Here is a 15,351-nt window from a genome sequence, read left to right as displayed (position 1 = left end):
CTGAACTGATTGATGCTCTCCTCAATCTGCACTTTTTCCTAGGTGATCTCATCCATTCCCATGCCTTTAAACATCATCTTTTCACAGACAACTCTCACATTTAGACCTCTAGCCCAGAAGGCTCCTCTGAGCTCCAAATTCATAAAAACACAACTGCCTATTTGATACCTCCACTTTGATGGTTTATAGACATTTCCAATGTAATACGTCCAAATGGAATTCTTGGTCCACTCTCCTCCTACCCCACATATAGACACCAAACTTCTAAAACTGATTTTCCTCCAACTGGTGTCAAATAACATTTTCATCTTTTCAAGGACTTAAGTCAAGAGTCTGGGAATCACCCATGCTTCTCTAGCTCCCTCAGCCCTTCCAACCAATCTCTTACATATTAAGTCCTATGTTGTCCATTTTCAAAATACATGGAGATTCTATCGCTTCTCTCCACCACTGCCACCATCATCTCTTCTCTGAACTCTTGCAGACTCTTCTACTTGGCCTACCTCATTCCATTCTCCTACAATCAGCTAGTGATTTTTTTAATGTAAGTCAAGCCATATCATAGTTCTCATCAAAACCCTCTAGTGACTTCCTGCTGTAAAAAATTACCACAAACTTAGTGGCTTAAAGCAACACAAGTTAATTGACTTAAAGTTTGTAGGTCAGAGGTTTGAAGTGTCTTACAGATTAAAATCAAGGTGTAATTGGGACTGGTTTCTTTCTGAAGGCTCCAAGGGAGAATTTGTTCCTTGCCTTTTCTAGTTTCTAGAGGTACCCTCATTCCTTGACTTATGGTCCTACATCACTTCACCCTCTGCTTCTGTTGTCCGTCTCTGCCTCTGACTCTATTACGTTCCTCTTATAAGGACCCTGGTGATTACATTGTGCCCATCCTGATAATTCAGGATAAGCTACCTATCTCAAGATTCTTAGCTTAATCACATCTACAAATCTCTTTTACCATGTAAAGTAACATAGTCACAAGTTCTGGAGATTAGGACATGGCCATCTTTGGGGGCCATTATTTTGTCTACCACACTTACTATCCCACTTAGAACAAACTTAAAAGTTGTTTCCTTAGCCTACAAGGCCTGACACAATCAGTAGCCTTCCTATCTCTCTGATCTCATGCCCCACCAGTCTCTCACTCTTCAATCAAATTCCACTGGCTTTCTTGCTGTTCTTCAAAAAATCCAAGCCTACTCCACATGTTGTACCTTCTTCCTAGGAATCCCTCCTCTAAATGCCCATATAGCCCACTCCCTCATGTAGTTCATGTCTCTGCCTAAATGCAACTTACAGAAAGGGCTTCCGTGACCAACTGTCCAACACAGATCCCAGACACACACACACACACACATCATCATCATCATCATCATCATCATTGCCTGTCCCTTACCTAATCTTTTTATTATTAGCATTTGATATAGTATATATTTGTTTGATTACTTATTTATTATGGAATGTTCCCTTCTAAATGTAAGTTTCATGAGAGTGGGGACCTTGCCTTTGTTTAAATGTCTTTACTCAGTGCCTAAACAGTGCCTGGCACATAGAAAGCATTCAGTATATATTTGGTGGAGAGATGAATGAAAGAAGAATAAAAAGTCTACTGCACCAGTGCAATAGGACATACATGGGAGTAGGGGTGGGGGTGGGTAGGGGTGGCTAATGATGACTGTTCCAGGAAGATTTAATAGGAAAAGAATGGTTAGGCAAAATTTTGAGGGATAAATAGACATTGAGCAAATAGAAAAAACACCTCCCAAGGCTTCCTAGATATGATACTCCCTGAGAGAATGAATGAGTAAATTGCATTTGTGGACTAAGAAGCCAAAAACTCTCTCACCTTGATGAAGATAACCAAAGGGCTCTTTAGCTTTAGCCATGTCTACTCACATACTTGATACAAGTTCAGATACTTGTTGGTTGACATTTCAGCTTTCTCCTATTCACCCACCCACAGCTGTTTGTCAAACAAGGCAGGCAAAAGAACTCAGATGTGACTGAGGCAATATCCACACTGAGTGAGAAGCAAGAGTCTTTCTGGTAGGAGATTTGGGGCAATGATAAAATTGAGTTTAACTCAGTTGTAACTTGAGAATGCAAAAGTTGTCTTCTTCCATCGTATCATGCACTATGTGAGTCCCCACCATGTTCCAGGCATGGAGAATACAATTTTGGCCCATTCCCCTAAGGCATCTGTGGTTTCATGACCCCATCCATGCCAACACACAAAGGGTAAGATCCCATTGCTCCAGGAAAGAAAGGGAAGTTAATTTAACTTGGGCCAATTGGACCTCAGTTAGACTGGATAACTGAATATGGTTGGCAGACAGTCTATAGGATAGGATGTTGTGCCTATATCGATAACACCGAGACCCTAATTTTTCTTGGTTCCTTGATCTAAGTCTTTAGCAGAGCTTTTCACTCTCTTGTGACTTGCTTTGGTTCATCGGGCCAGAGGCCTGATAAAGTATTTGAGCAGTTCTGTTTCCTCTCTTGAATTCATGCCATTGCAAGGAGAACGTGCCTGGGTTCACCTATAGGAGAGATGGGAGAGAGGTTTGGGAAAATAAACTTGTCCCAACAAATATCATCTAGGCTAACTGGCCTCAAGCAGAACTGCTAACTGACCACAGATGTATTAGTGAGCCCAAACAGGATCAGCTCCTCCTGACCCAAATCAGCAGATCTACCCAGTTACCAGTTATTAATGAGAAGTAGTTGATTGTTGTTTAAGCCACTGAATTTTGGGGTGCTTTATTTCATGGCAATTGCTAACTGATACAAGATAAAGACAGATTTGTCCGCTGAAGGGCATCAACACAGAGAGATAGGAAATGTCTCAGAGGACCCATGATCCTGTTGGCCACTGCTAGGCTCACTGAGTTCATTGGCCTTGGATTCACATCTGTAAACTTCTAAATGTAAGATGTAAATTTAGAAGATGAGTATGGTCAGCTCCTGCATTGAGGTGGTTCTGCTCCCAGTGTGATCTTTGGACTAATCAGTAACATTATTTTAGCCCTCTAGAAAAATAAACCTGGACTGGTGCTGATGGCCTATGAACAGCTCAGAAAAAGAGAAGAGGTTCTCTCTCCTCTCATGAAAGCATCCAAGTACACTCCTTGGTAATCAAGACCTGGATGTGCTGCTCAACAGGCCATCTTCCCCTGTAGATTCAGCAGCCACGCAGAGACCTTGAGAAGCAGCATGGACAAAAGAACAAGTACAATTTCAAACTCTTCCCTCTAAAGTTTTACCAGTGTTTGATGGACACAGATAGATTCTCCTCAGACAGCAGAGATTTCTCTCTCAGATTCACCCTCTCCTTGGAGTAAAATCAGCTGGACAGAATTTTTCTTTCCAACTATAAAACGTTGTTTCCAAACAAAGGAAGTGAGATGTTTTCTACAGCTGCTCCACATCCATTATGCCTTGCAAAAGCATTGTTCGAGAGGTTTTTATGATGCAAAAAAAAATAATTAAGATGAGAGGCACTTCTTGTCTCTGAATCTTTTTTGTTTAAACATGTTTTGCAAATGGCCAATATCTCCTGTTACTTAGGTTAGCATCCAGAAAATGTTAGCACTTGATTATAAAATCAGCAGCTAATATGCTTAATGACTTTCCATTATACCCAACAATAGCTGCAGTGTGCTTTAAAAATGCATTTACATTCATATTCCTTTGACCTATCTATCAGAACCTTGAGGCAGCCATGCTCTAACCATTTACTTATAATTGCCCTGGTTAACCTAGGGGCCCTCGATATGTGGTATACTAACAGAGGGAAGGAAATGCCTTCTGAAGGGAAGAGCAGAGTCTTAGCTCACAAGTCACTTTATTTTTTAAGAGCTCAGAGCCCATATGTTAAATAATTGAGTGCTGGGCTCCCAAGAGCTAATGAATCTCAAGTCTCAAAGTCTCAATAGACAGGGTCATAGGGGAAAAGACCCAAAGTTGGTGGCCAAGAGAGCCCAGTGGAGATGATTGAGAGACCATGATAGTGAGGAGTACCTGGAAGCAGAGATCAGTGGGCTGATTTGTGCCCCCCAACCAAATTCATATATTTAAGTCCTAATTCCCAGTACTTCAGATATGACTATATTTGGAGATAGGGTCTTTAAAGAGGTAAGTTAAGTTAAAATGAGATCATATAGGTCGGCCCTAATCCAATATGACTGGTGTCCTTATAAGAAAAGGGAATGAGGACACAAACACAGAGGGAAAACCATTTGAAGACTCAGGGAGAAGACTGCCATCTCCAAGCCAAGGAGAGAGGCCTCAGAAGCAAACAACCTTACTGATACATTGATCTCAAACTTTCAGCCTATAGAACAATGAGAAAATAAATTTCTGTTGTTTATACCCCAATCTTGGTACTTTGTTAGGGCAGCCAAGCAAACTAAAACAAGCAAACTCAAGTAGTATCCACATCCTGAGTCCAGTTGACACACCACTTAACAGAGTGTGATAGTCACCATCATGGTTCCTTTAGAAGTGTCCTTACTCACCTCACACAACCAGCTACATGCAAAGGTGATTTGAGCCCTCCCTAGGCCATAATCTGAGGAACTACTGGCCCCATCCTTCTCTTCACATCATAGACCCAACTGTCCTCTGTCGTCTTGCCCCCCCAACCTGCTTGGGGACTCTCCCCTATTTCCTCTCCTGTCTTGCCTTTTAGATGTGTCGCTCTGTACTAGGCTAGTTTTCAGAATTTCTTCCCTTAGTCATACTCTCCCTATTTGATCCAAACTTGGGATCTTCGACGCCTAAGGGCAGCAGTCCAATCAGAATCCTTATAGACATGCATAAACCAGATAAGTTTTGCTCTGGCTCAGTGCTCTCACACTTGGATGTGTATATGAGTCACCTGGGGATCTTGTCAAAAGGTCAATTATGACTCAAGTAGGTCTGGATGTAGCCTGAGGTTCTGCATTTCCAACAAGTTCTTGGGTGTTTCTAAGGCTGCTGGTAGAAGGGTCATCTTTTAGTGGCATAGGATTTCCCAACCTCAGCACTGTTGATATTTGGAGCCAGATAATTCTTTGTGGTGGGAGTTGTTATGAGCATTGTAACATGTTTAGCAGCATCTCTGGCCTCAACCCTCCAATTGTGACAACTGAAAAAAATGTCTCTAGATGTTGACAAATATCTCTAGGGGGAGGTGGCCAGGGCACAAAATCATACCAGTTGAGAACCATTTCTTGACACTATATGCTGAACTTAGAGCTCTGCTCTAAGTCTTTCAGGTCACAGCATATAGCAAAAAGGAAAGCAAACAGTAGACTAAAAGTGTACGGGACAACGGAGGAGGTCGTTTGCTACAGGAGAGACTTCAGCTGTCCCAGGCCCATGCTAGCCACCAGGACCACCTACACAATTTACAGGGCCCAGTGCTAAATGAAACCATGCAACCCCCTTATTCAGAGATTATGAGGTTTCAAGACAGCACCAGCAGAACACTGAACTGAGAATATGTGACTCTACCAGTGATACATCCATGAAGCTGGCACTGCCAGCCATTATGAGCATACTCACTGAGGGAAGACCTACCCTAAAGGACTCTCTGCCTGATATCTCCACCAATAGTGTTAGGATTGCCAATGGCCTGCTACAAGTTTGATGAGCCGAACATTAGAATTTTAACATTAGAAGAACAACTGTTCCCAACAACTGTTTTGTTCATTTGTTGTCCGATATATTTCCCACCAAGAAGGTAAAGGACTTTTTTTTAGAAGTACTGATGGGTAACAAAGGACCAAAGAAAGTAAAAAATGCTGAAGTAACTTGCTCTTAGTAAAGCTATGGCAGTGGGGGGAATGCCTGGATGGCTTAGCAGTTGAGCATCTGCCTTTAGCTCAGAGGGTGATCCCAGGATCCAGGATCAACTCCCACATTGGGCTCTCTGCGAGGAGCCTGCTTCTCCCTCTGGCTGTGTCTCTGCCTCTATCTCTCTCTCTGTGTCTCATGAATAAATAAATAAATCTTAAAAAAAAAAAAAAGAAAGTAAAGCTATTTGGTACAATGACTGATGGGCTAATGTGGATAACTAAGAATTAAATGAGTCGACATACAGTGATAAAAGTTTCCTGAGTAAATCCCTCCTAAACAGAGGAGCTTGTCTTGGAGGACTCAGGCCACCAGCAGACAGAGAGCCTTTGTTTTCTTCTCATTCTACTTTAACCAAGACATGTGGAGAGTTTCAGCTGGAAGTTAGAGTGACAGGCAATCAAAACTATGATGTAGAAAAGTCAGATCCCCCTGGAAGACCTGGTAAACAGCAGAGAGCTGAGCTAAGCACCGCTCGCAAGAGCCCTGCCTGCCTCCTGGCACAAACTGAAGCAAGCCATCAGCAGGAAGGAGCCATGAATAAACTCCAGTGAAGGGCTCTTAGGTTAAAGAAAATTATAAATGGATCATGAAAAACAACTACTGCTCTAAATAGTGAGAGGAAACAGCTGAGTTTAGAGCAAAGGCAACTAGACTATCTAGATATTTTACCTTGGATTAGAATACTATTTCCTTATTTCATTCTTATGATAAATGCATTAATTTCCTAGGGCTGCTATAACAAATAACCCCAAAATGATGGCTTAAACCAACAGAAACTTGTTCTTTCATAGTTCTGGAGGCCAAAAGTCTGAAATCAATGTGTCAGCAGGGCCATGCTCTCTCTAAAGGCTCTAGGGGAGATTCCTTGCTCACCTCTTCCAGCATCTGGGTCTCCAGATGTTCCTTAGCTTGTGGCAGCTTCCCTTCCATTTCTGCCTACAACTTCGCATGGCCTTCTCCTCTGTGTCTTCTCTTAAAAAAGCACTTGTCATTGGATTCAGGACCCATCTGGCTAGCCCAGGATTTAACTCTTTGCAAAGACTTTTTTCCAAATAAGGTAACATTCACAGAGAATGAATATTAAGATGTGGTCCTATCTTTTTTGGAGGCCCCTATTCAACCCTGTAAAATTCTTACTTATAACAATAAACAAAAATAAATATCAATATTTTTGGAAAATCTATAATTTTGAAGAAGCTGCCTAGCAGGGCAGATCGTGTCCCCTCCTTGCATGCTTTCATGAGGGCGTTTCTATCCCATTCCCAGGAGACAGTGTGATTGGAGTTCTTCTGGCCCTCCCTTTACACTTCCTCTCTCACTAATTCTTTTTTATTTTTAAAGATTTTATTTGTTTATTCATGAGAGAGAGAGAGAGAAGGAGGCAGAGGCAGGGAGAAGCAGGCTCCCTGCAGAGCAGGGAGCCAATGCAGGGCTTGATCCCAGGACTCCAGGATCACAACCTGAGCCAAAGGCAGCCACTTAATCATCTGAGTCATGCAGGCGCCCCTTTCTTTCCTTTATTCTTATGAGAGGGTCACAAACAAATTTTTCTGTGGAGACTGGGGAAGGTATGACATCCTTTGAGCCACCTAGTAAGAATAGATAAGCAGGCAGCATCCCTCCTACCCCCACCAATGATGGGACATTACACAGCTGGCTGGGAACTTGCTAGGAGTGATTGCTGAAAACCCAGCCTCACTTCAGAGAGGTCCAAGGTTAGATTTAGGAATTGTCTGCAAAAACACTCCCTTTGATTTCAGGTCCAAGCTATGTTCTCCAGCATAGTTAATCAAAGACCCTCAGTTTGAAGGGTTTGGCACTGGCCTTGTTCATTAACACATCTGAGGTTTCACTTAATAATCACTTGGTTCTTCATGTCTTTTTTCAATTGGATAAGGGTCCACAGGGTGGGAGGGGGTAGGATTACAATTCTTGAATCTCTAACATGCCACTTCTCCATTTTCTCCAGTTTATGCATCCTTAAACATCACTCAAATATCCAAGGCAGGGTCATCACTACTGTTTACAGGCTCTTAGCTATGGAAACTAAAGATGTACGGTCCAGAAAAGATAATCAACATTTATAGTTCTGGCCTTCTAAACTAAAATTTAGAAAGTGAGAATACTACATAATGTAAGGGGTGAATGGCATAATAAAAGTTCTGAACCTAACAGCCAAATGTCAACATAAAATCTTAAATATTTACTTAGCCATATGTTGACTGTAAAGCCTCAAGTATTCCCTAAAACAAAAGAATAAACAATTGCCTTCATAATAGTGAAAAACAAGAAAATCCCCAAATGTCTATCATTAGAGGATGGTTGAATGAATTTTGGTACCTTCATACCCTGAAGTAGTATATAGCCATTAAGATAAAAGAAGGCCATACACAAAGATAAACTCAAAATGGATGAAAGATCTAAATGTGAGACAAGATTCCATCAAAATCCTAGAGAAGAACACAGGCAACACCCTTTTTGAACTCGGCCATAGTAACTTCTTGCAAGATACATCCACGAAGGCAAAAGAAACAAAAGCAAAAATGAACTATTGGGACTTCATCAAGATAAGAAGCTTTTGCACAGCAAAGGATACAGTCAACAAAACTCAAAGACAACCTACAGAATGGGAGAAGATATTTGCAAATGACATATCAGATAAAGGGCTAGTTTCCAAGATCTATAAAGAACTTATTAAACTCAACACCAAAGAAACAAACAATCCAATCATGAAATGGGCAAAAGACATGAACAGAAATCTCACAGAAGAAGACATAGACATGGCCAACATGCACATGAGAAAATGCTCTGCATCACTTGCCATCAGGGAAATACAAATCAAAACCACAATGAGATACCACCTCACACCAGTGAGAATGGGAAAAATTAACAAGGCAGGAAACAACAAATGTTGGAGAGGATGTGGAGAAAAGGGAACCCTCATACACTGTTGGTGGGAATGTGAACTGGTGCAGCCACTCTGGAAAACTGTGTGGAGGTTCCTCAAACAGTTAAAAATATACCTGCCCTACGACCCAGCAATTGCACTGTTGGGGATTTACCCCAAAGATACAAATGCAATGAAACGCCGGGACACCTGCACCCCGATGTTTATAGCAGCAATGGCCACGATAGCCAAACTGTGGAAGGAGCCTCGGTGTCCAACGAAAGATGAATGGATAAAGAAGATGTGGTTTATGTATACAATGGAATATTACTCAGCGATTAGAAATGACAAATACCCACCATTTGCTTCAACGTGGATGGAACTGGAGGGTATTATGCTGAGTGAAGTAAGCCAGTCGGAGAAGGACAAACATTATATGTTCTCATTCATTTGGGGAATATAAATAATAGTGAAAGGGAATATAAGGGAAGGGGGAAGAAATGTGTGGGAAATATCAGAAAGGGAGACAGAACGTAAAGACTGCTAACTCTGGGAAACGAACTAGGGGTGGTGGAAGGGGAGGAGGGCGGGGGGTGGGAGTGAATGGGTGACGGGCACTGGGGGTTATTCTGTATGTTAGTAAATTGAACACCAATAAAAAATAAATTAAAAAAAAATTTAAAAAAAAGAAGGCACATTTCTTAAAAGCACAAGTTGCAGAATAATACATGGTATAGGGCCCTCATTTTTTATACAAGAAGGGGGAAAAAAAGGCTATAAAAATTTACCCTGAGCTGATCACAGTAGTCACCTCTGGAAAGAGGAAATGGCTTGGAAGCACTGGAGGACAGTGAATGGGGTGGGAGGTAGGGGGTTCACAATTGGAGAATTGTCTTGATTTCTGAGTATTAAAACGTATTTTCTTATTACTTGAACAATTTATTTTTTTATTTTATTTAAAGTTAATTAACATATAATGTATTATTAGTTTCAGAGTTAGAAGTCAGTGATTCATCAGTCTTATATAATACCCAGCGCCCATTACATCACATGCCATCCTTAATGTCTATCACCCAGTTACCCCATCCTTCCATCCTTCCTCCCCTCCAGAAACCCTCAATTTGTTTCCTATGATTGAGTCTCTTATGGTTTGTTTCCCTCTCCAATTTCATCTTGTTTTAGCTTTTCTTCTCTTCCCCTATGGTCCTCCATTTTTGTTCCTTAAATTCCACATATGAGTGAGATTATATGATAATTCTCTTTTTCTGACTGACTTATTTCACTTAGCATAACACCCTCTCATTCCATGCACATCATTGCAAATGAAACAATTTATTTTTTTAAAGATTTTATTTATTTATTTGAGAGAGAGAGAGTATGCACACGCAAGCAGGGGGAGGGGGAGGGGTGGGGAGAAAGAGAGAACCTTAAGTACAGCACAGAACCCCGACATAGGGGAGCTCCATCCCATGACCCTGAGATCATGACCTGAGCTGAAATCAAGAGTCAGATGCTCAACTGACTAAGCTACACCCCAATACTTCAACAATTTAAATAATCATGTCAATTATTTTATTTTTTAAAAGGCAAGGGGCAATTACTGGATTTTTCAGAGGCTATAAAGGGACAGTTAGATTTTATATTCAGTTAGGACACTGAAAAAATTTAATAACCCAGTTTTCTATCCAACTATCTACACACATATGTATATGTGTATGTATATACACATGATGTCATATATATATATATATATTGCATGAATTTATTGACAACTATCTAATTTCATTTTATAGAATATAGGGAGTCAGTAGGTGATTCTTTTTCAGGACCTTCTTTTTTTCTCCTTCTTCTTTCTTTCATTTTTCCATTTTTCCTTTTTTTTTTGCTTCAAAACAAGTACAGTTTGTATTTAACAAAAGAGCAGTTCCTTACTCTCCACCTTTCATTTTGATTTTTCAGGGACATGGGTTGAACTGAGTCAGTCCTGTGCTCTGAGAGGTCATGGCAGCAAGACCTCTTTCATGTGCTTAGTGTAGTTAGAGAAATCTCTGGTTATGACCATGGGATTTAAAGGAAAGGCCACATGACTCCCAGCAAGACTCTGGGAGTCGGATCGACCTGGTTTAGAATACTGGCTCTGCCACCTTATAATTAAATGGCCTGGCAAAATAATTCTGTCCTACTTGTAAAATAAGGGATACAAATAAATACTTTAGAGGTTTAGAGAGAGAATTTAAAGAGGTGGCATGTAGTGAACATCCAGCTAGAACTGGGCCTGGCATGAAATATGACTGAGCAAATGCTCACGCTTGCCGCCGGCTCACAGCCTCTGGAGGGTGGGAGGAAGCTGTCCTGGTCTTTCATGAGTTGACAACAGGCAGCAGAGACCGCCCGAATGGTTTACCTACCAGCTTTATATCCTGTATTCCTTGTCAGGGACAGAGTTGGAGACAAATTCTATAACTGGAAGTTTCCAAGTCCCTGGTAAACACATACAACCTTCATATCTCTCTCTTTCAAGGCTTTTGTTTTTGTGCAATTGCCTCACAACCCACTTAAGCTTGGTCTTTATTTAACCCAATTAAAGTACACTATGTTTCCTCTTCTTTTTGGCCAAGGCCAGTTGTATGAAATTGTTTCTCAAATTCCTTAAAGGAAAATATCACTCTTCCATTCCTATTGGCATTTGACTAGTTTAGAATTATGATCCTTATTAGTGAAGCGCCATCATATTTCTGTTTCCCTCCCTGCCCTCATTGACGTCGTCTTCAACAACTGGTCATACCTTCCTTAGTATGCACAGTTTCTGAATGCTGGGGACAGTGCTCCAAATTTCCCCGGGTGAATCAGATGCTAAAAATAGAGCCACCACCAGTACTATAAAACCCAAACCCTGCCCGCTCTCTCATCTCTATAGCGTGCTCATTCCCTACCAGACCCTGCCAACACCCTTCTTCATTCCTATCCACCCAGTAGACCACAGGCAAAGTCTGTGAAGTGGAAGTGAGCGCTCGAGTGCCAGGCAGATTTTGCTACACTCATACCAGCAAAAATTAGCGATTGAAAGGGTGGGTGAACATTGGCTTGGCTTGCTGTGAGCATTAAATTACACAATGTACTTCAAGTTCCCAAGATAGCACCTGGCACCTATTGGTGGTGGCGACGATGGCAGCATGACCCCCTTCGCTCCCCCCTCCTCCTCTTTTTCTTACTATTTTAACATTAATAGCAGCTATCATTTCTGGAGCTCTTACTAAGTATTGGGCCCTAAAGTAAGGGCTTACCCACACCATTACATTTAATCTTTAAAATAATTGCAAGGTAGACATTATTGAGCACCCCCGGCTGCAGCATACACAATAATTAATAATGAGACACTGCGCTATTGAATTGAACACTAGGGTTCAAATCACCACCTGGCACTTATTAACTATTAGTCTCTGAGCAAATCATTTGTTCTATGGGAGGCTCATCTGTAAAATGGTAAAATAAATACAGTATCCACTATATCAGGTTGCAGAGAGGTTTAAGGTCAGAGTTTAGCATCTGACACATAGTAAGGCTCTCCTTGCAGCTGTGCTCTCTCTCCATCCTGTTCTACTGCTCCTAATTCTATAGAATAAAGCTATCAAATAGAACAACAGACACCTTGGATCTTATATGCAAACCACAAAGGTAAATACACTTTCTAGTGGTCAGATTTTTTAAAAAGGTAATAAAAAGCAGATGAAATTAACTCTAACAATAAATTTTATCTGACCTAATATATCCAAAACATTATCATTTCAACATGTAATCAATATACAAATCCTTAATGAAATGTTTACATTCTTTTTTTTTAATACAGAGTGCTTGTCATCCAGGGGGACTTTATACTTGTAGCACAGGACAGTGACAGACAAAGATGGAGATAGATCAGTGAGGCTATGTCAGCTGTCCCAGCCCACACAGCTTGGAAGTGGTACAACCAGGATTCAAACCATGTCTTGTTCCAAAGCCTGCCACGATTTTTGGAAGTCACACAAACAGATAGTGGCTCAAGAGCCTGGTTTTATTTCTTCTAGGTCTCCATGTGAAAGGATTTTCATTCTCTAAGGGTACTGGAAACCCACTCCTTTATACAGCTGGCAGGTTGCCTCCCATCTCTTCTAGCAAGCTTCTGTCACACTAATACAAACACACTTTTATTTGGGGGAGGGGATCTCCGTTTCTTGTTCTATTGAAAAATGAGTAACAGCTGACCTCCTCAGCTCCCTTCCCTCCCAAATAAAGGCATGAAGATAACCTCTTTTCAGAGGTTTGTGTGTCCTTTCTACCTAAGGCCAGACGTTGGCAAGTCTAGTATGTCCTCAGGGAGTGAAATGACTAATTGGTGCTGATCTCTAGGGACAATACACCACTTGCTTATTCACCACAGCAAAGGACACATAAACCTTAGTAATCTCTTCAAATAACCTTAAATTGCTTGGCTCATATCCACACATCTCCATCCCACCCCTCGTGCTCCTGTATCCTTGAGGCATTTTTGAAAACATGCCTGCCAGAGGTGACCTTCGGAAGAGCAGCCGATGGCCTCTCTTTATCCACCCTCTTGGAGGAGGTCACTGGGAGCCCTGAGTTGTTCTGAAAGATGAACAACTCCTGCCCTCTATCTCAACAATTCCCAAGTGCTGTTTGGAGATAAAATATTCACCTGTTCTCAACAAATGAAATGACATTTTCAGTTTCTCCATAGCACTAAGTAAGTTTATTCAATATAGAGGATGGTCTTTTTGATGCTCCAGCCACACTCTCTATAACCATTGTGACCAATACCAGTTAGGAGTAAATGCCCCAGGTACTATGTAGCCTATGTCTCTTGGGTGAAAACTCTTCTATCACATCAGAAGGGAGAATCCTGGAATCGCAGAAGCACATATCTCAAATACTGGCTCTAACCATCCAAATTAAAGAGAAATGAAAACACCCAAACACTGCATATAATTTTAATTTCCCCTATGAAATGGTGGTGAGAGTAGAAGGTGGTATGTATTTGTCTTCGAATGTCCTCACTTGACATGATAAGAAGTCGATAATCCTATCAACTTCTACCTCTAGTTCCCTAGAGGGGAACTCTAGGGGAACTCCCTAGAGTTATATATATGTAAGTACCCATGCCTAATAGTGTATTTAGTCCTTAAAGTTATTTTGCAATGTAGATATTATATAGATCTTAAAAATCTCCATGTCTGGGAACTACAGATCTGATACTTGCCTAATGGCATGAGATCTGGAAACCCCTATAGACTAAAAAAAAATATATACAGATAAACAAGCTGTTTGAAGGGTAGCAACTGAGGGCAATAACTCAGCTCTGCCACTTGCTTGGGCTCATTGAGTGGTTCCTTCTCAACCTCGTTGGCCAGCTTCTTTCTGCCGTGACACCATCACTGAAATAGCAGCTAGCATTAATTGTGCTGGGCACTGTCGAAACTGTCTGCACACACTACCAACTTTCATTCTGTAACTCTGATGGACAAGGATAAGTATTCCTGCAATGAGGATAAGGAAATCAGGAGGCAATCTGTCCAGAGTTACAGAGCTAGTGAGTGGCAGGTCTGAGATTCAAACCCAGGTCAGTCTGATTCCAAAGGATGTGTTCATAACTGCTGTGCTATAGTATGTTATATGGCTATATGGAAGCCGATGGAACATGATATACAGTGGTGCAGATTTGTCTTTAACATGGATGGCTAGAGCTGGTGTTTGGGATATATGATTTGGGGATGCCAAGATCTCTAGTTCTTAAATGGCAGAAATTTGTTAGTTTTCACCCATGGGACTCAGACTGTGCCATCCTGGGCATCCCCCCTCCTTCTCCTCCCAGCTGACATGGGCCAGGATGGGAGTCCAGAGAGTATGGCTGGTACAGGGCAAATCCATCTCAACCTCTTGCCTCGGTACTCAAAGAACACATTCCGTCACAGAAGGCAATTCACCATCTCACATTTCCCCATCTCCCTGTGGTTAGCCTGTGGTTCTCCTAGGCATGATGTACAAGGATTTTCCATGTGCTGATTATTTCCATACCAATGTCTCCATATCTCATTCCCATGAGAGGAGTTATAATTACATTAAAAGGTCTAAACGAGTGGAGGTCAAATGGAGCCTAAATTCATCAGAAGCCCTTACTCCTGCTGCCATCCAACCTCTCCACTTCCCCCTACCACCACAAAAGATAAAGCAAGCAGATTTAGAGACCATCCTATGGAAGCTCTGACTGCACTTAGCTATGAACTCATGGTGAGGCACATTGCACACAGCTCCAATTTAGATAATCACTCAGCTGGCTTTGGGCATGACTTGAGTCCTGCGTTGTAACACAAGAAAATAGACTTGGCTTCTGCCACCCTGGAACCAATCTCAGCCTGCTGTGCATCAAAAGCAAGAGAACCGTATATTCTCATCTGCACAACCTTTCTGGGTATCTATCTATGGTTTGGTTCAGGTCCAGGCACAAACTTGAATTAAAGGTTGAAATTGATGACTCAGAGCTTAGCTAGAAATGCAGCCCAGAAAATGGAGCTGTGAACTAGGAGGAAAATGCATTTGAGGATGAGAGGGAGACATGGAAGAGTTAC

General features: G+C 41.5%; 1 protein-coding gene across 1 annotated transcript in view; it reads right to left on the bottom strand.

The window, feature by feature from the left end:
• Positions 1 to 1,728: 1,728 nt before the first annotated feature.
• Positions 1,729 to 15,351, bottom strand: part of LOC144310237 (uncharacterized) — a 331,034-nt gene continuing 317,411 nt past the window's right edge. The window contains exon 6 of the mRNA XM_077890999.1: positions 1,729 to 2,543. Within this exon, the coding sequence (XP_077747125.1) occupies positions 2,415 to 2,543 (129 nt within the window). The 3' untranslated portion in view covers positions 1,729 to 2,414. The remainder of the gene's footprint in view (positions 2,544 to 15,351) is intronic.

Source organism: Canis aureus, chromosome 3 (assembly GCF_053574225.1).
Source record: "Canis aureus isolate CA01 chromosome 3, VMU_Caureus_v.1.0, whole genome shotgun sequence".
In the NCBI taxonomy this organism is placed as follows: Eukaryota; Metazoa; Chordata; class Mammalia; order Carnivora; family Canidae; genus Canis; species Canis aureus.
Note: the sequence above shows the minus strand (reverse complement) of the source record. Positions and strands in the feature narration are given on the sequence as shown.